Raw genomic sequence first — 24,794 nt, forward strand, 5'->3', positions numbered from 1 at the left:
GTGTAGATGCTTGGAGTATGTCCCCAGAACCAGGAATGTACTTGTTGATGTATTCCCTTACAGCTGGATACAGAGGGATATTAGCCTTGAGAAACATTTTCACAGTCTCTTCAATAAATTCCTTTTTCACAATTTTTGCTTTTTTTTTTTTTGGGTTATGCAGTGTGGTTGGTAATGTTGCATGTCGTTTCCTGTCATCTTGCTCAGAAAATTGCTTGAGTCTGTCAATGTGACCCAACGTTTTAATATGTTTTTCCGACGTATCCCTTTTTCTCCCAGTTGATGCGAAGGTTGCACGGCTTGCACATCAAAATATTCGTATCGCTAACATAAAAATGATGGCCCTTATATTCCGATGCGCGCGAATGTACGGAAACGGACTTGGTCCGCCCCATATTATCATAAACACGTAAAAACTATTACTGTATGGTAAAATGTGAGCACTTTATCAAAAATCCGCGCAAACTACACTTTGTTGACAAACAGCATAGAAACCAACGTTAAAAACAAAGCAAAGGTTTACTGCGCCATATGTGTACTGTAGCACATAAGAGTAAATAAAGTAGCAAATGGCGCTACGGAAATACATCGAGAATCGTCAATGGATATATCGAACCACGTAGTACCGTTGCTTATGAGATTCAACGACACTACTCGTACACAGTAACTTCGATAATTTCATAGAGAGAATATACCGCGGCCATATTTTATTTTTCTCGTATTGTTTGTAAAGTTGTTGATAATGCCGAAAAAAGTGTTGGCAGCAATTCTTTGGCAACATGGTGGCTTGGTGTGATTACATGTATGTGAAAAATTAACATTTAAAATGTCAAATTTTCCATGAAAAATTATTGTAAAATGTATTTTTAATGTTAGTTTTGCCCGGCAAGTGTTTGAGACGTTTTTAATGTCAATTCGCAGGAATATGGGATTTTCACATTTAATCGCAAATAATTAACAAGTCGCATTAATTCGCTGTTATATAGTTTTTACGATTTTTAACCCTCTCTAGGTATAAGACATACATTTCTATTTGGCTGATGTTGCAGATCTATATATGTGCAAGCACTAAATTATGCTATTGTGCAAGTGAGCTGCTTCATTTATACTTCTCCCCCACCATGTACCCAACTATTCCTCTCCTCATTTCCCCACAATGTACATAAATATTCCCCTCATGCAATCGTAATTTTTGTAACGGTCAAAAATTGTACGGCAAAGAAGTTTCACTTCAAAACAGCTCTCCTTTTTTCCTCTTGTGGAGATGTGAAGTCACGTAAATACACTCGAACACTGTCCTTGCGGCAGCCAGACGGGACATCGTTTGTAAACAACAGAATTATTTATACTGTCAATTTATAAATTGGCTGAATGTTTAGAGAAAGGTTTACTTAAATAAGCGTTTTAACCAAGGCAAGTATGTATTTTAATAAAATCAAAGTTATGTACACATTTTTTTATACCTTCTATGGAATACCCTAACAAAAAATTATACAAATTCATCAACAAATACAGTCTTCCATAAAGTTGTATTATAGTGTTCATTAAGCTGAAAAAAAGTGTTAACACAGAGTACCAAATATTTGCTACATAAATACATAAAACATATTTACACAAAGTCAATTACATCAAACATGAACAGGTTTTTACATTACAATCACCATATTTGAGTATCATGTGCATTATATTAGTGTTCGCAACGCGCACACACTTTATGATGATCAGGTGTCATTTACCCCTCGCAGCATTGAAACAAGCTTGTTATCTTCTAGAGGAAGGAAAAAAACTGTGGTACTTTCTGAAACACAAAAAAAAATGTAATTTTCAATTATTACAGCCATAATAAAGCAGTAATCACTGGTGATTGCATTTGTACTATTATTTAGAAATGGTGGAAATTGGTATCAGCAATATCTGTGGATAAACTATAAATCAGTGGAGCCAATGGTTTATAAGTAGGGACACCGAAAAACACGTCACTACACCATATTACACGGAAATGTAACTTATTTCACAAAGCACCGAAATGCAACAAATCATTTATATATTCAGAATTTTTAATCAAAACTTATCACAAAAATGTTATCTTTTAATACAGTCAATTTAATGAATATAATTTACTAAGCATTAAATTAATATCAAAATATGTTACCATGTAGATTTGAAAATATTTTACTTTTTTTGATACTGCATCTGTTATTAGTAACTCTTTCTACATTATGGCAATGGTATATACATTTTTTCAAACACACAATTACTAGCAAATTTTTTTTTTTTTATTGTTCCAAGTAGTTAGACATGCTTATTACAAATTATTATTGTAAAATTGCATCATTTATAAACAGTCAAAATTAGACTGTTTCGATAAAATAAGTACCATGAAACATTAAAGTTTCATTTTTGGTACGTTTTCAGCATAAATTGAAATGCAAGGCTTTTAGATTCATGATATCAACTGCTATAACTTTGTGTTGCTTTATAGTTTACTGTAAGATTGGTGGTCCCTAGTATCAACAAAGCTGTAATCCCAGCAAGTTACTTACTGTTTGGAACAGAGCAGTCTTGTCTAGTTGCTAGTAAACTGCCCAATATATACAGCAGAAAGCCTCTCCCACTTGAACTCCCAGATATACCCTGGAACAAATTATTCAAATGACAATTACACACACTAGCAACATTATAAAAAAAAAACACTTGATCCTATCCTATCCAATCCAATTTTGGGATAATTGGTTTTTCGATCCACAGATAAAGTATATCTCTAACATAACTCAAATTCAAAGGGCCTTCATCGTAAATAAATATTTTTGGATATGTAATACACTACCCAGCGCTTAACTCTGCTTAAATTAATAAAAATGAAGACATATTTTTAGGATAGGGCATACTGTATTCAAATGGAACTAGCTTTGCTAACCAAATCAAATGAGTTCTGAGTAACTACCTTAACAACAGTAACATGTAAAACATTAAAATTAAAAATGTTGCCACAAAAATAAACACATGTAATAAAATCTAACCCCTTCATCATGACTTAACAATAATCCGGCTAGTGTATTTATGGTTTTTATTTTAGATATATTACACTATTTAATAGTTATTACTCAAAACTGGTTAAAAATATAGTGAGTAATGAGATTTACTGTGAGAAAATATTACAAGTACTTGCAAAACAATTTCCTCAGTAAAAGTGGCTTACGTCACACATCAAATTATAGCCAAGTTTTTTTTTTCCCCCCCCCCAGCGTTTAGCTACACCGTTACTAGAACAGTTTCAATATCAATGTTTGTCATGTCGGAATTGTAGAGGAAAAATTCTTAAATAATATTTTATCACAAAGAGTAATATGTCTTTGCCTATGCCTAGCTAAAGACTTGTCAGGCGAACGTAAACAAAACACAAACCTTATTATAGCACGTAGAAGCATTAAATACCCTCGTTATAAGAAGAAGACTCTGCTTAAATAAAGCAAAATGAAGACATATTTTTAGGATGATGGGGCAAAGTGTATTTTAACAAATGAAACTAGATAGAAATGTGGGAGATTCACGAATATGCTGTAAACGTCACCAGCTTCGCTCACCCGTAGCACCACAACCCTTGTACACGTCGCAGTGAAGACCGTGTCGGATGTCGGCCGGTGCTCATGGGGCCAGCACCTCGGGCACGGACGATCCGCACGGCCCTTCGAAGTGGAACCTGCGCGGCAGACGACAACAACAGGTTGTGGTAAATATGTAGTTTAGCGGTATTTCTGAAAAATAATGTTAAAATTAAAAATACTTTAAAACTAAAGAACCATTAAAAATTAATTCACATTATTTTTAATGTCAGCTTAGTTTGAAAGTATTTAAAATGCAACTTACCTGACCTAATCGACTATTTTAATTAATTAGGCATTCACGAACACATGGCAATAAAAAAAATTGTGACGGTCGAATTATTGCACAGGTCTTTTATAGCAAAATAAGAACGGCGATATCTCCTAAAGTATTTGGAATTTCTTATCTCCGCCGGGTTAAATGAAAAGAGGAAGTTAAAGAGCATATAATAAAAGTATTTTCGGATTTTTAACTTTTTTTTTTTGCAAATACCGCTAAACTACATATTTACCCAGGTTGTCATGAACACACAGAAAAATTAACATAAATATATATGTATAAAAAAGGTTAGGAGTTAGCAAAAAGTACTTTTTTTGTTTGTTTTCAAATTGAGTTTTAACACTCAGTGAAACTTATTTTCCACACTTAACATGAGTCCAAGAAAAATTAATCCATATTGCAGAAGAAAAAAAACACATTGAACCATACCAAACACACGTAAAATGAAGTGGGGAGAAAATAAACCTGGCAATGCATTTTCTTGAACCAGTAAAATTTTAAGGTTTTAAAAATGGTTTGCTTACATAAAAAAGATTATCATTAATAATTTTGAATTTTAAATTATAAACAATGTGTAACAATTTAACAGAAAAATAATCTAAATGTCTCAATCATCTCAGCCTCACACATGTATTTTTTCAATAATTTTTTTTGTTAAATGAGTCCCGCATGGTAACAAATAATTTAAAAAAATTAATCAAATTGAATATAAAATTATTCACGTTAATCAAAAAAAAATTTTCTCTAGCATTCACAGACCCCTATTAAGAGTAGCTACAAAGCCAAGACTGTACCATAACAAACACCAAACCAAAAATGAAAAAAAAAAGTTCAACAGTGTTGGTCCACTGTTTCGAAAGTCCTTTAATTCAGAGAAGGAAATGTTTTTGGTTCTAAGTCTCATCAACTTATTCTATTAGAAGGGACAAGATTATATGATGTGTTGCGATAAAACCGAAATAACACCCAAAAGCATGTCAATATACTTTATAGCACAGAAATACAAGTTAATGTACCATAAAACACCAAAATGTAACTAAAACCACAAAATAATGATTCACGATAAAAACTTAACTAGAATCACAAAATCATAATCTTTTGACACATTCAATTCAATGAATGAAGTCTGCACCAAACTGTATGTACTTAAGACAAATTAAAAAAAAAAACTTGTTTTATCTTGTAACTGTTAATTACTATTAGCAATTCATTTTTACATTATAACTTTGTTACTTTTTTCAAACACACAAATACTTGCCAAATTATTTTGTTTTTGTTCCAAGTAGCTACTATGCTCATAAATTAATAATTATATCATTAGTGCATCACGTACTGTATCATTGAAAAAGACACTGTTTTTGTGAAATAAGTATCATTCATGAAACATTCAAGTGTCATATCTGCTGAATCATATGCCTTCTTTATGAACAAAAATAATTCATAAATAATAAAAATTTAAACGCTGAAATCTCCTAATTAAAAAAAAAAAAAAAACGAAATCGGCCTAAAAAGAAAAAGCCATAAAAATCTTGCCTATCCATTTTAAAGTCAGGGATATCGGGGAGGCACTCTGCCGCGGCCGACCAAAGTCACAGCTCCATCACTCTCCTGAAGAGATTTTGTACATTTGTGGGAAATAATAAGTTGTGATTGTTGGATCGGGCTCTCTGGGTGTTCTGAGGTGTCCCGGTGCCTTTGCTGCCTGCTGAAGGGGGTTCGCCGGCCGGGTGGGCTAGGGGTCGGGTGGTGTCGATGCTGAGACGTGTGTCCTCAACCCCTCTCGACACAGCTCTTCTCCGCCGCCTCCGGCTTGCGATGAGACCGTGTGTGTGTGTTTCCCTCTCCGTACGGGACCGCGCCATTTCCCGTCGGATCCCACCCCTCACGGGCCGCAAGGGTCCAGGGAGCCGCAAATAAAAGATGACATTTCATATCAGGTTAGGTTCGTCCACTCGTTACTGTAACAATTTCACATATTCATATTCGATAAGTTCTCTATGGCACTGCTCGCTGGTATATAATTTGATTCGTTGGCGGTAGGGAGAAGTTCTATATTGAACATTTCCCGGGGCTTCAAGTTGGACATCTGGCCGGGGGGGAAGCTCTTCTTAAAGGGACTTGAAGCTGGAGGTCCTGCACAAAATGACGGGTGCAATCCTGTACACAGGATTCCCGGTCCCGACGCCTCACCGCCGAGCCGGAACCCCGGGCCGGAGGGCGCGCCGCGCCTGGACTCACGTGAACTCGCTCGTGGCCGGGGTGACCTCGATGTTGAACTCGGCGACTGGGACGCCCCGGGCGGCCACCTGCGGGGCGAACATGGCCGCCGGGTACACGAGGGAGGACGTCCCGATGACCAGACACAGGTCGCACTCCTCCAAGGCCTTGCCTGCACAGACCACGGCCCCGCTCCGGCTGTCTCACTCCCCGTTAGAACAAGCTTTCACAAGCTTTCTTACAATTTTAACCGTTTTGATTTTATCAAGACCATCTCTATTGACAGTATTATCACATTTGTGCTCATTCTGAAAGAAAGAAAAAAAATTATTATTCAACGCTAAACACCAATTAGTATTTCACTGTAGAAACTATTTGTAGCAGTCGGTCATCACTATTAATATCAAGGCGTTTCATTAAATTGTGTGATGTGCTGAAAAAAGAGCCAACATTTTCGATGTTACATGATATAACCAAGATGGCGTCTTTCAGTTACATACGTCTCTCCTTAGAAGAAAAAAGATTGAATGTTTTCCTATGATTGTTTGATGAAATAAAACCAGAAAATGTACTTGCAAAATTCTCATTTCAAATTTTTTGCTTTAAACAAAAATATACAATGTTTCAGATAATTTAAAAAAAAAATTTCATTACATTTGACAGTTGTGTCTAAAACATTTGAACCTATCTCTGGCAACATAGCATACTGCGTTAACGGCAGAAATTGTGCATCGGAAAGAGAAAAAATCCCGGTTTAAATGCAGGCTGTAAACTAAGATTGGGACAGCTACAGACAGAACAAGATACTACTTGCCAGAACCCTTTATCACTCAGCACAAGTGTCAGTCCGGCTATCATTCAAGTTTTCTTTTGAGCAGTAGTGTACACATATGGCTATCAGAATGTGATTACAAAATATTAAATTTTTAAAACTATAATTAATGGGGCGAGATAGGTGTGAACCATTTTTAATTCCTGCTGATTTCTATAAGTTATCTTGTAGATGATATAGCACATAAAAAAAAATTATAAATTAATGAACCACATTTTAATTAAAATTGCAAATTTCTGAAATTAAAAAAAATTAAAAGTTATTTCTAATTAATCTTCCAGGTGGTCGCAGTGTGAAGTCACTCGCTCAACATAAAAGGTCACTGATTCCTGGCAGTGGTATACAAAATTTCTCGTAAGAGGGAAACTTGCCCGATGTTGCCATGGAGACGAAAACATCATCATCAAGGAATTGGTTCAATTACATCCAAATCTTGTTCATCTTTTTTTTTTATGGTACGTTACAACTCCGTCCGCGTGGCATCTAGGGCGAGGGTCACTCAAGACTGTCCCCCTTTAACACGAGAAAAAACTCGGAATGGAAGCTCACCTTATATTTGTTGCACTTGGTTGGGAGAAAAAAATGTGATTTTATCCATATACCTCCTACACAATACACGCCAGTTTTCACGTCCAATCACAAGCTTTTAAACACAAAAAAGGTTTCATCAAATTTGGTCCGGTAGTTTTTGCGTTCCAACCTCGAAACAAACAAAACTACAGTTTTATAATAGTATTCACATCGTCGGCTTACTTCCAAAACCTCGTAACTCCATTTCAGTCAACTTTTACGGGCGAACTTGCGAGCTTTCGGAGCACGGTTTCGACTGACACAAAGATACGAGTTTTTTTTAATAAATTGCGAATTAGAAAACAGACTAAGTAGAGTTGACTTACGAGGTTTTATCAGCATATGTGCAATATGAAAAAAAAAAATGAAAAAAAAAAAAAATACACGAAACACGTCCGGAATATAGAACTGGGAAAATCTGGACTCGCGAGGTTTTAGAAGTAAACTGACGGATATCGGTGACGTGAACGACATTCGTGAAAATCGAAATGATAACGATGAAATCTTGAAAAAAAAATTTCGCGACAAAATTTGTCGAAATATAAAACCATACAGGATACAATCCTAGGTCCTGCAAGTGCACTAGTAGCAGGGGCCAGCGTACCGGCCCTCTGGAGCACGCCCACGTCCAGGGCCTCGCCGAACCACACGACGTGGGGCCTCAGGAGCCCCGTGCAGCCGCCCCTCTCGCAGCGCGGCAGGTCCTCTGTGGCGACGCTCACCTCCTGCGCGTCCGTGTCGGGAGCACTGCAACCAGTACACGGCCCTGAGCCCACCGACTAGGCCGCGCTCTTCAACTGCGTTTCTAAACTACATTTCGCCGCCCAAGTATTGGAGTGTTCTGTGTCCACTTTTTTAGGTTTTTTTATGCTATGGACACGAAATTAATATTAGTATTCATTTGTACTAGTATATCCACACACATCTACGGCACATAAAAATGTTTGTTCTTAATTTAAGACCAATATTATTTTGCTATATGTCATGATATTCATAGTTGTTTGAACTTTCAAATGCTTATATCTCAGTTCCTACTTCAATGGACATAGAACACTCCAATTCTCAGGCGACGATTTGTTGCGAAAATGCTGCGAAAGCATTGGACATCATCATATAAAAAAAAACAGCAATTGAATTTTACAAAATAAAATCTTGGCTGCAGCACAGAGTTATACTGTAAAAAAAAATTATTTTTTGTATTTTTTTATTAATATTTACAAACAACTTTTTTTAAAAAAAATTAGGAAATAGGTGCTGATTAGAATTAATCATTTACAAACACAATAAAATCTTGGCTGTATTTGATTCGTTACTGGTCAGTACTTCAGATATTGAACAGTGAAAAAGTTTTAAATCTTGTTATGACAAATTTTTTTTAACTCAATTGCGGGAAATAGTGAGGACAGGGAATAAACTTTGATTTTTTTTTGGATTACGTTCTCATTTTTTATATTTTAACTGATGTTTTACAACACTTTTATCTTCTACTAGCTGCCCTACCTGGCTTCGCTCGGCTATACTAATGGAAAAAAATTAAGCCACATCTCCCATTCCAGTAATGGTAAATAAAAAAAATTTCAGTGAAAATTTATTACAATGCTGTATAGTGTACCAGAGAGAAAATGAATAGCACCGATGGTTTCCTGACTCGTGCACACAACGTACAACTGATGTACCCGCACTCAGAGCTGGGCAGTATCAAAAATACAAGTATTTGAAATACGTATTTTCGATACTTTTGGGTATTTTGTATCAGTAGAAAGTTATGTCTCAGTATTTTATATTTTGTATCCAAAATACTTTTGAAGTGTATTTACTGTATTTTGTATTTTATAAAATACAAAATACATTGCGTACTTGCATTTATAAAATATCTCATTTATTTGCTGGATATTTTAATTTTGGAAATTAAGATTGGCTATTTATTTGCAATCTGGCACTAGTGAGTGATATCATTACATTGTAAAGGTACATATTAGTTGAACAGAAACGGTATCACAGATTTTACACAAATTGCTGTCTTATCACGTATGTTCATGAAGCTGAGTTAATGTTCATTTATGTCGATGACAGTCTTACGACATCTAAACATCCACTGATTCTTCCTCAACATTTGAGATGCGCATCTCATACACTAAATCTCGTTGCAACAACAGATATCAATAAGGCCATTGAAAGTAATCCATCAATTTCGAGGATTCGTCACCCAACACTGGCCTAGTGTTCTACTTTATGGAATGCCCCAGGCCGACCAAAATCGGCTGAAATAATATTTTCTATACTAGGACATAAACTTAGTTATCCTTGTGTTACCAGATGGAATTCTATGTACGATTCTATCTGTCAGATTATACAATTTCAAGAAAAATTACCAGAAGTTTTTGAATCACTAAAATTGAAATGCACCATTAAAGAAACTGAGCTGGATCATCTAAGAGAGTATCTAGACATATTTAGCCCTCTTGCTGCTGCTCTTGACCGCCTACAGGGAGATGGCTGCTATTATGGCCAATTAGCAATTACTACCAACGCTTTTTACATTGGTTAAAAAGTTTGAAGAACTAGAACTCCAAAATTTCAGATCTGGTGCACCTCTTTTGCAAGCTGTGAAGACATCAGTTTTGAAAAGATTTGAGAAATATTTTGAATTAACTTCAGAGGTAAATGAAGCCATTATTGCAACATGTGCACATCCATACTTCAAATTTCGTTGGTTACCTGCAACTGCAACTAATGAAAGCACAAGGAAACGGATCCAAGAGGTTCTAACAGTGACTGCAAAGGACATAAACCCACTGAGAGATGACAAGAAGAACAGTTACACACCAGCAGAAGATGATTGGTTTGCATTCGATGTAAATACAAATACTGAATCAAGTGTTGCACAAACAAACAAAATTGAACTTGAGTTATTACAATACTTACAAGATAAGACTAACCACACGAGTATGCTAGATGGTTATCCAGTGGTGCGAAAGCTTTTCTTACGATATAATACAAGTTTAACCTCTAGTGGTCCTGTTGAAAGGTTATTTTCATTTGCAGGTATAATACACAACCATAAACGCCACAGCTTGAGTGACGCAATGTTTGAGAGACTGGTTTGTTTTAAAGGTAATTCGTCCTTCGTTGCTCACAAAAATGTTGCATGTATTTTGTAATTTCATCTGTATTTTAAAATACTATTTTGTATTTTGTATCTAAACTACATTTTATTTTGAGTATTTTGTAACTGTATTTTTAATAAATGTACACAGGTATTTTGTAATTTGTATTTCAAATACATCTTCAAAGTATTTTGCCCAGCTCTGCCCGTACTTCGCTACGGCAGTCTACAGGCAGATCACTCTTGCGCCGCTCATTATACATGCCCCTCCTTGTGTGTACGCCACTGCCGCGCGATGCCCGTTGCCTTGGAGATGCAGAAGGCATGAACAATGCAAAATCCTGTTCTCATGCAGACAAAGTACCCACTGTTGCCTGGTTTTAACCACCCATGGGATCTAATTTTCGGAAAATGTCATCCTGCGTAACATTAGGAACATTACTGTGAAGTTTCAAGTCTGTAAAATATATATACTTGAAAAAAAGGGCAATAAAAAACAAATTAAACACAGAGAGAAGAAAAAAAACAATAGTTTAGGTTTGCGATTTAAAGTGATAAAAAGTATTTAATACTAATTGAACTCTTATGTGGGTACTGATTGCTTCGTTGTTAATATCACACGGGTGTTTTTTACTTGTATGGGAAAATTAAGAATGATAAGGCATCTAGTGCGTGGCAACAATGTTAATAGGCAATAGCGCCTGCGGCATTAACACACACTTCATACGTGTACTGCATGTTGTATCTAACCCCCTCCAACGCATTTGATTCTAAATTGGACTTTTAGTAAGGAACCCTAATGTTATTGATAATATAATATAGCCTATAGCCTATAGCCTTCCTCGATAAATGCACTATCCAACACTGAAATAATTTTTCAAATCGGACCAGTGGTTCCTGAGATTAGCGCGTTCAAACAAACAAACAAGCTCTTCAGCTTTATAATATTAGTATAGATTTAAAACACACATAGGTATTGTTTTTTTTTTTTAACAATCGCACAGTGAATGTAAATGACACATTTAAATTTAAAAAACTAACAAATTTAAATATGTACTACGAATTTAAACAGTTCTGTAAAAAAAAAATTTTGAAAAAAATTAATATATAACATTTTTTTTCTACATTTTACATTGTAAGGCTGGTAACATATAGAAAATTGCATGTTTTATGAGTCTAATCTTTGCAAAATTTCTCTTGACTTTCCACGACCCAAAATTTCCAAATTTCCTATTTTGTAATTTTCTGAAAGCAATATAGTCTTTATCATCTCCATATCTGGCCTATAATTACCTATATATTATGAAAAAATTACAAACTTGCTCCCATAAAAAAAGAAATACTTTCACAGTTTGGGTGATGGGAGAACCTTTTACCTCCTAACTACTATATTTGGGATATTAACACAACTCATCCAGGATTTCAAGTAAATACCCTGACTTCCCAGAGCACGGACACCGGAGGGCTGGGCTCACCCCATGCCGTCCAGCGCACAAATAACCCCATGCCGTCTAGCGCATGACTCACCCCATGCCGTCTAGCGCACGACTCACCCCATGCCGTCTAGCGCACGACTCACCCCATTCCGTCTAGCGCACGACTCACCCCATGCTGTCTAGCGACAACTCACCCCATTCCGTCTAGCGCACAACTCACCCCATGCCGTCTAGCGCACAACTCACCCCATGCCGTCTAGCGCACAACTCACCCCATGCCGTCTAGCGCACGACTCACCCCATGCCGTCTAGCGCATGACTCACCCCATGCCGTCTAGCGCACGACTCACCCCATGCCGTCTAGCACACGACTCACCCCATGCCGTCTAGCGCATGACTCACCCCATGCCGTCTAGCGCACAAATAACCCCATGCCGTCTAGCGCACGACTCACCCCATGCCGTCTAGCGCACGACTCACCCCATGCCGTCTAGCGCACGACTCACCCCATGCCGTCTAGCGCACGACTCACCCCATGCCGTCTAGCGCACGACTCACCCCATGCCGTCTAGCGCACGACTCACCCCATTCCGTCTAGCGCACGACTCACCCCATGCTGTCTAGCGACAACTCACCCCATTCCGTCTAGCGCACAACTCACCCCATGCCGTCTAGCGCACAACTCACCCCATGCCGTCTAGCGCACAACTCACCCCATGCCGTCCAGCGCCGGGCAGATGGGACTGTTCCTGTTCTCCGCCACGTCGCCGCACTTGAGGCAACGAGTCTTGAACAGCGACCCGTGCAGCTCAACCACCTCCCGGGAGCCGGCCGTCTGGTGCAGCCCGTCGATGTTCTGTGTGACGAGCACGAAGCTCTTCCCTTCCACGTGGAACCGCTTCTCGCACTCCGCCAAGGCTACATGGGCCTCGAGTCAAATAACCACACATATTTCACTTTCCTTTTCAACTTCAGAGGATTACAATTGATTACAATCATTACTAGGGACCGGAAAAATTCGCTGATTCAGTGAACTCTAGGATAGCCTCCATTATCCTCTGCACTTCTCAAGTAAACACGCGTGTTCATTGGGTACTAAATTGTGAGGCATCTCCACTGGGTAGCTTGTGATTCGACGCTTCTTTGGTCGATAGTCTCTCATTGGCCCAGAGAGCGCCAGTTAAACTGCGAGCCAATAGCAGAAACTGCAGAATTGTACACGTTTGAATTTCAGCATATCACGAGAAGAATCCGCGAATTTTTCCGGTCTATAATCATTACTCACTCAGTAGTTAAATGTGTAAGGGGTAGTAAGTCAAGTTTCAGGACTTATAAAAAAAACATTTTCTGGGTATTGCTTGCTTATTGGGTTTTACATTACACAGATGTGCATAGACTTATGATAAAACAACCTACAAAATTATTAAAGGTTAGGCTATTTAAAATAGATTCATTGCTCATGAGTTTGAGTCATGAAAGGGTACGGGTAATGAAGCATTAACTTTCGAAACATGAGCGTGACGTGTTACGAACACAGTATTCGAAGACTGTCTGGGTTTTTGTTATTAACTTATTTTTTTTTAAATTCCAATTTCTTCCCCACTTTAATTTTTAAACCACAAATCTACTCCTCTCTGCCCTCTTGGAGCGTAAACAGAACGAGTGGGTGCGCCACACCCATCTACTGCAGCATATTAGAATTTATCTAATTAAAAAAAAAAAATGCAGCAGGCAGACGGGTGTGCCCTCCATGCAGTTACGCTCTTGCTCTGGAAAGATGGTGGCGCATTATCTCCAATCTAAAAAAATGGTAGGAAAGAAGTAAAACCAAATTATAAAAACATACTTTTGTGAGACAATTGAAAAATAAAAAGACTTTATTTTTATGTACATCATAAACACCTCTAAACTACCCCCAACAACCACCCAAAGTAATTAACTATATTACCTTATTGGGCTTCTTCGTGCGAACAAGCTCTCTCCTATAGTGATAAAACTCCCACACCAAAGACGGGTTCCTCGTGAACGCTTCAGGAGTGGCTAGCTGCTGAGCAACGTACTTTCGCCAATATCCACCTTCGCCCCTGAAGGTCGGAACTCCACTCTCTGCGGAGACGCCGGCGCCGGTTAATACGGCAACCTTCTTGGCATTTTTCAAAACGTCTTTAAAAGCCGCCTTATCGGAAATTGGTCTTCTGCTGCTCATCGCTCCACTTATGTAGTTACAAATCTGTGATACGGGACGTAAGTATTGTTTTTTCCCACGCACTATCAGGTTTACAATAGTCATGTTGAATAATCATGAATTTATATTCACGTACCAATTACATTGTCATAAATCAAGGTCTATAAATTTGCCATAGAATAAAGAGTATAAAATCTATAGACGTCGCATTACAATATATAATTAAAGATTAACTAAATAATATGAAATAAATAATTGTCTATAAATAATAAATGTTCTGGTCGCTTGCTCTGCATGCGTAGAATCAAATATAACTTTGAAAGAATTTTAATGAAATTGTTCCAAACATACTGTTTTTAGTTGATGAAGGAAATTACACAGCCTAAGATTTTGCTTTAAATCTTATTAATTTTATACAAGCCAAGCTTGTTAGCGGATTTCCACAGTATATACCCCATTATAAAAAAGTTAATATCCTCACAACATTACTGTAAAACTATTTCTTACAATTGAAGAAGTTTAAAATCCATTATGGTAATTATGAGAAATTGCTTTAAAAATATTTCCACTCCACCTTTGAAGAAACGAACGCACAGATGATTAACCATTTAATTATTTTATTGTAATTTATGAAATTTCGGGCATTTTATACGTTTTATTTTGTTGTAATTAATGTGACTCTTTTTAAAAAGGTTGGGGGGTAATAGATAACGTAAGATGGCATGGCTTCAGTAGAGGTTCTCCTGTGAAACACAAATGGCGGGGTTGCAGGAAGATTTTGTGGGATATCAAATTAAAGGCGAATGGTACCATTAATACTGAGTTGGACGTCTACCTTACATAAAATGCAACCTGCACTGTAGATCATACATTTGTTTATTTGGGATCGCGTCTCTGCTGCCGAACAGGCTTATGTAGCGATAAAGTCGCCTAAGTCACACAATTGTCTCCAAGTAGAAGAGATAACAAGAAAAGTTCCATGTAATATTGACGCATTAGCTGAAATGACTAGAGTACGTAAACATTAATGACTGATTTTAAGTTCATTGTAGCAAATAAATCTTTAATCACTCATATTTAGTATTTTTATTTTGTTTCAATTACTCATACTCAATTTTTATTTTATTTTTAGACTAAAAAATAAAAAATAAAAAATAACATTTAAATTAAATTTTTTGGTCCAACAGCCAAATAAAGCACCACAACACTCTGTATAACTATAAGCGTAGGGTGCTCTGGTCTTTAATTTTCGTAATGAATACATCCTAAAATTAATGATAACAAATTTATGACAAATGATATCAAGCACCCGCTGGGCATAGATCCTTTTTTAAGGGCCGGTGGGGGCAGGGGGCCCGGGCCTCTCTGGAATTAAGAAGCCCAGCCACCTGCACTTGCAATGGTGTGACTGTGGAACGTGTTTTATGTCAAAACTATGTCTTATGTAAAACTTTCTGTATATTTTAAAGCTTTCTTCATATTGCATGCATGTAGGCAAAAATATGGGCTGTGTAGGTAGGTACAGCATACAGGCACTGCATCAAAATATTACATTTCGGTTAACCCTAAATGCAAAATTATATCCTCCTCCCCCCTCCAGTAAATTTCCTTGAGCCCCACCTGCGAATCCTACAGATTTGCACCCCTGAAGCACCCCATTACTAATTTTAAGTTCATTATTGTTATTAAATTCATATATTCATTTTCAAATTGACTATATCCTAAAACTTTTATATCCTAAAATTTTTTCAAGCAGGTAATGCACCCTACGTTTTAGTTATACAGAGTTTGAGGGCATTATTTGGCTGTTAGACAAAAAAACTTAAATTTAAATTGAATTTTTTAATTTTTAGTTCATTCAACAATATAAGTGTTTTTTTTTATTATAAGTTTATTTACATATATACTTTAAAGAAGCCATTCGTCTTGCAAAAATATTAAAAATACTCGATACCCCCAGGTCTAGACCCACCCTTACAAACTATCATATGGACTCCCTTGCCACCAATCACCGCCCCGGCAAGGCAGCAAGTCCTCAGCCTGTTTTTTTTCTTCTGGTATTAGTTTTTAGGTTTTTGTCATCTCATTTCATCATTATGACCAGGTCTGCACTCAAGAGCGATTGTTAGTGATTGTTATCCTGTTCCAGTGAGGGTCCACAATGTCTAACTTACCTAAGGGCATTCTGGCAGGCCTGGGACATGTGGGTCAGTAAAGTTTCAGGCTAGGCTGCATTGCGCCATTCTCCAGTGCGGGTAACGTCCCTCAGTAAGCCACACGGGACAACCTGCCTGTGAGAAGGTGCTCTTACTTTAAGCTGGTGCCAGGTAACAATATCTAACGATGATGCTACCGAGACACGTCAGCCACATCTGTACAGTTTTATCTTGCTTCACTGATGACCATTATGGTTCTCTGGCAGGTGTATTATAAAAAAACTCTCCTTAGCTGTATCCCTGATGGCAACTACCCAAGGAATTTATGCTTCAGGATAAATAAAAAAAATTGCTCTTCTTCTTTTATGCCATCTCATATATTTTGGTTTGACTCATACGTTTTCACAATAAAGGATTAACATACAAAACTGAAGGGATTCTTAAAGGTTATTTCCTTCTCTTAATTAATTCAATAACACTTTATTTCAGTCAGTTCTTCAACTTGCAGAATTTGTTACGTATATTCAGTCTAAAAATTAACTGATTATTCTTGTACATTTTGTTTTCACAAAAATGACAGTACAAAATTATATAAAAATGAACGAACACAAGGAAAAAAAGTCTTTTTTCTTGAAGGAATAGTTCGGCGACGGAGATGAGGTTTCAGGTCCTGAATGGAGAGGCCCTCATCTTCCACACGGCCAGAGAGACCATGACGGGGAAGACGACCAGCGCTGCGGTCAGCAGCCGGGATGCCCCGCGGTCGTGCGGCCCCGGGAGACGCGCGGCAGGCCTGGGCTTCTCCCCTGCCTGCGCCAGCACACAGCCGAGTCTCACAGTTCAGCTCAACCACAACATTTAAAAAAAATCTCACGAAACTATGCACAAAACGTAACACATTTTCTTTCCCACGAGAGTGTAAGTCATCGAAATAAATAATTTTCAAAACCATGTAACTGTGCTTGTTAACACTCCTTCCATAAACATATATTTACAATACCAATTATACGTTTTAACACACTTATAAGTACATTCAAATAAACCTTTTTAGTTACATTTTGAGATTAAAAAACTTAAATTAAATAACAGTTTAAAAAAAATCACTGACCACATCGTTTAGATAAGAGGTCTTGGGACGTAGCAACCATTTCTGAGTTGCAAAATAATAATGCCATTAATATGGAAAATATGTTTTAATTCTAATTAATTTAAAATGCATAACTTAACATTTTCTATTTACAAAAATATTATTTAACCTGTCAAACTTAATTTTGGTTCTGTCGTTTACTAAATTCACCTGTATCATTAATTGGTGACCACATGACTTGAACTAGTAGATCCTGGTAGGCACGAGATAAACTAGCTGTTGCTGACTTGCGAGGCAGTTTGATTAGAAAAAATATCTGATATTCGAGAATATTCTGATATTCAATTCAAAATTTGATACCAATGAAAAAAAAAAAAATAGTATTCGCAGAAGCTTATAATAAGACCTAAGGCCAAGGTCAACTGCAAAAATCTCCTTAAAAAAATCTGAACAAGGGCAATTGATTGGTCAAAATGAATAAAGACAAGATATAAAAAATATGTGCATGATAAAAAAAAACTATTTTGAATTTTGCATGCAAGCAATAGAATTAAAATAAGGAATGGTGTAAAATTATAAATACTGTTGGCAAAGAAAAAATTCCTTCAAATTTAATTAAATACTGATTATTCAAAATTAATATAAACACACATATATAATTACTTAATTTAGTAAAATAATCGAGATTTATTGTAATTATTTAGTATTTCGTAATAATTAAATAATATATAATGCAAATAAATTATACATTCAGAAACATAACCTCACTTAAATAAATGTTCTTGATTACATGGACCAGTATTCAATACCAATTACCAATCAATACAGTAAAAGATTTAGTAGAACATCAGGGGCGCAACAACAAGGGGGGGGGGGTATTTTGCCCCCCCCCCCCCCCCCCCCTTTTGAAACCTTGAAGTGGGGGCAAACGGGGGCAAAGAAAGTGCTGTGTAATCAATTTTTAGATAATAAAACTGCTTAAATAGCACCATTTTCCACCTTGAAATACAAATTTTCCTGGGGGAGGGCCCCCCTGGACCCCCTCGCTTCAATATGGGGGATCGATGATTCTTTATAAAAAGTTATATTGCCCCCCCTTCGGAAATTTAGTTCTTGCGCCCCTGTAGAACATATATAATTTTTATTTGCTTGTAGCCTTTCTATCACCACGTGAATATTTTGTTGGATCGCGAAAATTCACTCTCAAAGTGTAACTTCAATGAGAACAATAGCACGGAGGAACGAGAACCACCTGCGCGGTGAGCCCCTGGAGCCGGTGCAGGTCGCCGTGCAGGCGCCGCGCGCGCACCAGCAGCGCCAGGGCCACGTCGCGCGCGCCCTCGCTGGCCGTGTACCGGCCGTGCAGGTACTGGTCGGCCGCAGGCCGCTGCGCCAGCCGGCGCCGGGCGTACTTGAGCAGGTTGCACAGCGTGTCCAGCTGGTTGGCGCAGCCCACCAGGATCCTGGTGCCGTCCACCACGCTGCAACACGCCCCACTCTCGCTCTCGCCACCCACTCTCTCTCACCCACGCACGCCCTAGACGCGAGGCCAAGGGTCTCTGACGGACGCCACTTCAGGTTTCCGGGCCACCCGCTCGACCCTGCTGACGACTCGTCGCGGCAGAAGGAAATCAGTCCTTCTACTTTCCGGACAAACCCTGTAACGTGAAGAGGAAATATTACTGTGTGAGTTCTGTGTCGATAATGCTCAGTACAGAAATCCAGTAATGTACGAGACATTTGTAGCCTACATTGTCGCTGAAGAATATATTTTTTTTTTTATGAAAATAAACATAAATCTTGAACTTTTTTTTGGGGGGGGCAACAGTAATCTCTTTCCATTGTTTTATTTCATCCGCAACATTCCTGTACAAAAAACCCTAGCCATGTAGCTTTCCTAATTGTCTTATCCTCGGTTCGCAGCGAGCACACGCACGCCCTCGACGGGAGGTTGAAGGGTCCCCGACGCGGAGCTCGGTGGGGTCCGGCAGGTACCGACGCCACCCGCTCGACCCTGCCGACGACTCGCCACTGGGAGTGGCCCGACCACCGCGTTTCAGACAACACCTGAACGGACAGAGGCTGGGAGCGGGGAACCGCGAGAATCAATTTTCATTTTCTGTTTGATCATCCGTCTCCTGCACGCGTTAGGTACTTAAATTATTTATATGCGCTCATAAACTATTTTTTTTTTTAGCAGCTTCCTTGAAATAACACAAGTGAGTGACCTTATAAAAATGAAACCATTAACACCAAAAAAAAAAAAAAAAATTGTATTTAAAAATATAAATGAAAACTGAAATTAAATTCAAACCACAAAATTATTTCCGTATTACTTGTGTACACGAGTCGGTTTCAGTTTTATTTGCATATATACACACAGCGCAAATACTGTAAAGATATACCTAGTCTATTCGTAATACCATTATGTTGATCAGTCAGACATTCAGACATACATTCATTCATTCATTCAGACATGGCTTCATGGGAGGAGAGACAGCCCACTGAAAGGCTGAAGCCCCTTTCTTTTATCTGCAAATTACACTGGATAAAGTTACATTTTCTGGTGAAAACTGGGAAAATTATTTCCTTAAATGAATTATTTGCTTCATGAGCTCCTGGATGTGCATTCATACACGATTATATATGATCATACATATTCTTATCAGCTCATTGAAAGATACATTCATACTCACACAAGCACTCTTCCATACATTAACACAAGCATTCACCTATTTACATTCATACATTCTCACAAACATTTATACATTCTCACAAGCATTCATACATACATTCACACAAGTATTCATTAATTTACAAACATGTTCATTCATATATTCACACAAGCATTCATCTATACATTTTCACAAACATTTATCCTTTCTCACAAGCATTTATACATTCTCACAAGCATTCATGCGTATACATTCTCACAAGCATTCATGCGCATACATTCTCAAAAGCATTCATGTGTATACATTCTCACAAGCATTCATGCGTATACATTCTCAAAAGCATTCATGCGTGTACATTCTCAAAAGAATTTATGCATATATATTCTCACAAGCACTCATGCGTATAAATTCTCACAAGCATTCATGCGTATACATTCTCACAAGCATTCATGCGTATACATTCTCACAAGCATTCATGCGTATACATTCTCACAAGCATTCATGCTTATTCATTCTCACATGCATTCATGTTTAGACAATCTCACATGCATTCATGCGTATACATTCTCACAAGCATTCATGTGTATACATTCTCACAAGCATTCATCTATACATTCTCACAAACATTTATCCTTTCTCACAAGCATTCATGTGTATACATTCTCACAAGCATTCATGCGTATACATTCTCACAAGCATTCATGTGTATACATTCTCACAAGCATTCATCTATACATTCTCACAAACATTTATCCTTTCTCACAAGCATTCATGTGTATACATTCTCACAAGCATTCATGCGTATACATTCTCACAAGCATCATGTGTATACATCCTTATTGTTACACCCACACGCGCACACTGCAGCAGCACGCACACACTCCCACAAGCCACGACGGTACCTGAACTGCCGGCGGGACGGGCTCTGGGCCGCCCTCCTCAGCTGGCAGTTGCGCACCGCCTCCAATATCCTGGCCCGCACGGCGGCGTCCCGCACGCCCATCTCCACCAGGTCGTCCTCCTCCAGGATCCGGAACGTGTCCCCGTCGATGCCCTGCTCCGCGAACAGCTCCACGCACGCCTCGTCCAGGCCGATCCCCGCCAGGATGCTCTCCACCGCCCCCCCCGCTCCCGTCGCCGCTGCAACACCGCGTCAGACACACTCGCGGACCATCTCGTGCTCGCGGCCTCGAGCTGAAGTGCAGGCCAGACATCTCGCAAGCTGAGCTCCACGGTGAGCGGAACCCTACGGAACCACACAGCCCGGTCACACGCAAACTGATCACCGGTGCCTCGCTCGCTCGTGGCCAACACATTATGAATGGGTAAAGCAATTTAAATGAAAATTTAACGGCCAAGAAGATTTTTCAAAGTCCTTGGCCAACCCGACTTCCCCTTCCATCCGTCTTACCTCGAACACTACTCACCCCCCGCACTGACAGCTCGCACGAAATGTGGCCCGCACCACAAATAAACGCTTAGCAGTCATTCCTTTCGCCCAAAAGCAGCAACTTGAGACTTAAGGCTCGGCTCGGCCCGTTATATCGGAATTTTGATTTTTTACTACATGAGAAATTTATGAAGGAACATTTCAAAGAGTAGGAATATAGAATTTAAATTGTTATTTTTGGACATACGCCATTGCTAGTTTGCAAAGTATGTCATAGAGAAGAGCTTCGGAATTCTTAATGAGCCTGCTGTGTGCGTTCATGCTGCCGTCGTTGCATTGTCAGAATACCAGTTTAATTTCAACGCTGTGTTTCACACGTGCATCCCTGTATTGTCTGTTTGTTGTCCAAGGTTGCTGTTTGTATGCTTACTGTTTTTTTTTTGTTGCAACTGTCTTATCGTTGTCCACTGTGCTTGTCTGTGCTGTGATATTGTTCTAGTTCCTTCCACAGAAATCTCTGTGCTGTCTGAACATTTAATATCTGCTATTTTGGCTTCTTTTCATCTTTCTTCATCCGTTCTTTGAATTTCCCCTAGGACATACAGTGCAAACTAGCTTTGGTGCATGTCCAAAAATAATGATTTAAACATATCTTCCCGATTGCAAGAATTCCCGGCTTAAGAAACAGAATATTGTCTTCAGTTAGTGACCACAATGCTTATAGTTAGACAGAAATTCTAATTGTATAAATGTTTACGTAGCTTTTTACAAGTAGCACATTTGATGAAGAATATGTATGTACCGTAAAATTTTACAAGTTCATTATCTGCATAAGTCTGATTACAAAAAGGAAACTACATGATTTTTATATCATAAAAATTTAATTACATTATTAACTTATTACTTAAAAATATTGCATTTCTGTATTTTTTTAATATTTGTTTTGCTTAAATGACTGAAATCAATCTGAACTTACTTCCTACACACACACATTATCCTTATTTAGCTGATAAATTTTATTATCATATATTATTAAATTATATTGGTTTAATATGTAGAGTAACGGTATATGCGGAAAAAAAATGCTAAAAATCCGAAAATACTTTTATTATATGCTCTTTCACTTCCTCTTGGTAAATATGTAGTTGGGCGGTATTTGCGAAAAAAAATGTTAAAAATCCGAAAATACTTTTATTCTATGCTCTTTAACTTCTCTTTTCATTAAAAGCGGCGGAGGTAAGAAATTCCAAATACTTTAGGAGATATTGAATTGTTAAATTTCATCATATGTAGTTGAGCGGTATTTGCGAAAAAAATGTTAAAAATCCAAAAATTCCTTTATTAGATGCTCTTCAACTTCCTCTTTTCATTTAAAGCGGCGGAGATAAGAAATTCCAAATACTTTAGGAGATATCGAATTTTTAAATTTCATCACAATTATACCAGTGCATTCATGTGGAATTCACCATTGTTTCTTGTTTACGAGTATATATTCTTTTATTGGATAATGATGTCACGTGATTGTTCGTGATAGGCCAGAATTCAAATCATTTATTGTTTAAAACGGTGTTTAATTACCGCCTCCAACTTAGGCGAATTTTTAACGTATCTAATTTTAAAGTCTTATTTGTAATTGTTGCGCAAGTAATAAGTAACAAAATTTTTACGTGAGTTGTTACTATTCATCCTTTGTCCCGGTTTGTTAGGTCAGGTCAGTTACATTATAAATACTTTAAAACTAAACAACCACTGAAATTAATTCATATTACTTTTAATGTACGCTTAGTTTCAAAGTATTTATAATGTAACTGACCTGACCTAATCGACCATTTTTATTAATTAGGCATTCACAAACACACGGCAATAAAAAAAATGGCGATGCTCGAATGATGGCGATGCTCGAATGGTTGCACAGGTCTTGTATTGCAAAATTAAAAAATTCGATATCTCCTAAAGTATTTAGAATCTTATCTCCGCCGGTTGTTTTGAAAAGAGGAAGTGAAAGAGCATATTATAAAAGTATTTTCGAATTTTTAGCATTTTTTTCCCGCATATACCGCTACTCTACATATTTACTTTATATTGTTATTTAAAAAATAAAGGTTTTTCTACTGATGAGATTTGAACCACGTCCCTTAAGGTACACAAAATTGCACTATACCACTGTGCTATTGAGACTGTTGGGAATTTAGAAGGTAGATATGTATTATAATCATTGTAATGCCAGTTTCCTTAGGTATTTTTAAAATTTGAAATTACTTTTTACTATGACTATTTAAGTTTACCAAATGTATTCCAGTGTAATTTCACTATCAAAAAGTTACACTTTGTATATCCCCTTATGTTTACGAAAGTGGTTTATGTTGCGACATTTTCGATCATCGGCTTTCGTTCCATTCTCACAAAATTACTCTACCAAATACAATGTAGGTCCTACCGAGAGCTAAGACTTTTACACATCAAAAAACAATTTCCGAACTCCCTACACACATCAAATTTATTCTTCACTCAAATAAATCTCCTTTTTTTTTTTTTGGTGGATTTCAAACCGCAACTGTTTTGCATATCTGAACGGGTGGTCAACGACACCTGCTGTAACGACAGGAACTCTTGTATTTCTGGACGTGGTTCGGTCCAGTCAGCTCTCTCTTGTCCGGCGACGTCTCTGGAGTGAGGGCGACCATCGTTCCAATCTTCAAATTCTGCAAAGAATCGGAAATACGTTGAACATTACCATCCTTAGATCAACAGAATTTTTACAATCTACATGCAACGCTTAAAATGAACCCAGGTTATAGAAACAACTTCTGAATGGCCACAACAAAACATTCTTGGGTGCTGCTTATTTGAAGTGTTAACACAGTAAACCCCCAGGTTGGCTGATTTAAACCACAATGGTTTAAACCACACTGGTTTCAACCATGGTTTAAATCAAGTGTTCTTTTAAAAAAAAACTAATGGTTTTTAATAATAAGTTGTAAATTATACCCAGCTAAAAATCCTCAAAATTTGACTTTTACCTAAGCTGGCAAGTGCTCTTTCGTATTTAAATTCTCCTTAATTCCGATCTGTGATATTTCTTGGTAACAGTTTACTGCAAATCATAATATACGATTTACATTCCAAAAACAATTTTCCAGGTTTTCAGCCCATTTGATGAATAAATAAACAACAACCATATTAGAATTAGAATAGTAAACAAACCACAGGCCTAGAGTAATAATGAGATAGAATGATTTTACTATTACGTAAGTGGTA

General features: G+C 37.6%; 2 protein-coding genes and 1 long non-coding RNA gene across 3 annotated transcripts; 1 reads left to right on the forward strand and 2 right to left on the reverse strand.

Annotated features, from left to right (window-relative positions):
* Nucleotides 1–1,402: 1,402 nt before the first annotated feature.
* LOC134539075 (NAD-dependent protein deacylase sirtuin-5A, mitochondrial-like) lies at nt 1,403–14,761 on the reverse strand. The gene is made up of 7 exons (XM_063380803.1): nt 13,992–14,761; nt 12,757–12,971; nt 8,106–8,248; nt 6,121–6,271; nt 3,585–3,700; nt 2,544–2,634; nt 1,403–1,798 (listed from the first exon to the last, which is right to left on the reverse strand). Exons 1-5 carry the CDS (start codon nt 14,331–14,333, stop codon nt 3,646–3,648), a joined length of 906 nt encoding a protein of 301 aa, XP_063236873.1. The 5' UTR covers nt 14,334–14,761; the 3' UTR covers nt 1,403–1,798; nt 2,544–2,634; nt 3,585–3,645.
* On the forward strand, nt 14,059–17,335 carry LOC134539077 (uncharacterized). The gene is made up of 2 exons (XR_010076257.1): nt 14,059–14,287; nt 17,052–17,335. It is a non-coding gene; the product is annotated as an uncharacterized LOC134539077 (long non-coding RNA).
* On the reverse strand, nt 16,726–24,739 carry LOC134539076 (uncharacterized). Its single transcript, XM_063380805.1, has 5 exons — nt 24,557–24,739; nt 24,126–24,238; nt 21,049–21,286; nt 18,724–18,952; nt 16,726–17,194 (listed from the first exon to the last, which is right to left on the reverse strand). The coding sequence occupies exons 3-5, from the start codon at nt 21,147–21,149 to the stop codon at nt 17,048–17,050; spliced, it is 477 nt and encodes a 158-aa protein (XP_063236875.1). The 5' UTR covers nt 21,150–21,286; nt 24,126–24,238; nt 24,557–24,739; the 3' UTR covers nt 16,726–17,047.
* Nucleotides 24,740–24,794: the final 55 nt, after the last annotated feature.

The sequence above is a fragment of the Bacillus rossius genome, chromosome 14 (assembly GCF_032445375.1).
Source record: "Bacillus rossius redtenbacheri isolate Brsri chromosome 14, Brsri_v3, whole genome shotgun sequence".
In the NCBI taxonomy this organism is placed as follows: Eukaryota; Metazoa; Arthropoda; class Insecta; order Phasmatodea; family Bacillidae; genus Bacillus; species Bacillus rossius.

What these genes read in the sequence shown, in the direction of transcription:
- LOC134539075 (XM_063380803.1), bottom strand. Translation starts at nt 14,333, where the DNA reads ATGACTATTGTAAACCTGATAGTGCGTGGGAAAAAACAATACTTACGT. An exon ending in GCACGAAGAAGCCCAATAAG is followed by an intron (nt 12,972 to 13,991) that starts GTAATATAGTTA and finishes ATTTGACTCGAG; the next exon opens with GCCCATGTAGCCTTGGCGGA. An exon ending in CCGGCGCTGGACGGCATGGG is followed by an intron (nt 8,249 to 12,756) that starts GTGAGTTGTGCG and finishes TACTGGTTGCAG; the next exon opens with TGCTCCCGACACGGACGCGC.
- LOC134539076 (XM_063380805.1), bottom strand. Translation starts at nt 21,149, where the DNA reads ATGGGCGTGCGGGACGCCGCCGTGCGGGCCAGGATATTGGAGGCGGTG. An exon ending in CCGTCCCGCCGGCAGTTCAG is followed by an intron (nt 18,953 to 21,048) that starts GTACCGTCGTGG and finishes GGCGTGTTGCAG; the next exon opens with CGTGGTGGACGGCACCAGGA. An exon ending in TCCAGGGGCTCACCGCGCAG is followed by an intron (nt 17,195 to 18,723) that starts GTGGTTCTCGTT and finishes GTGCTGGCGCAG; the next exon opens with GCAGGGGAGAAGCCCAGGCC.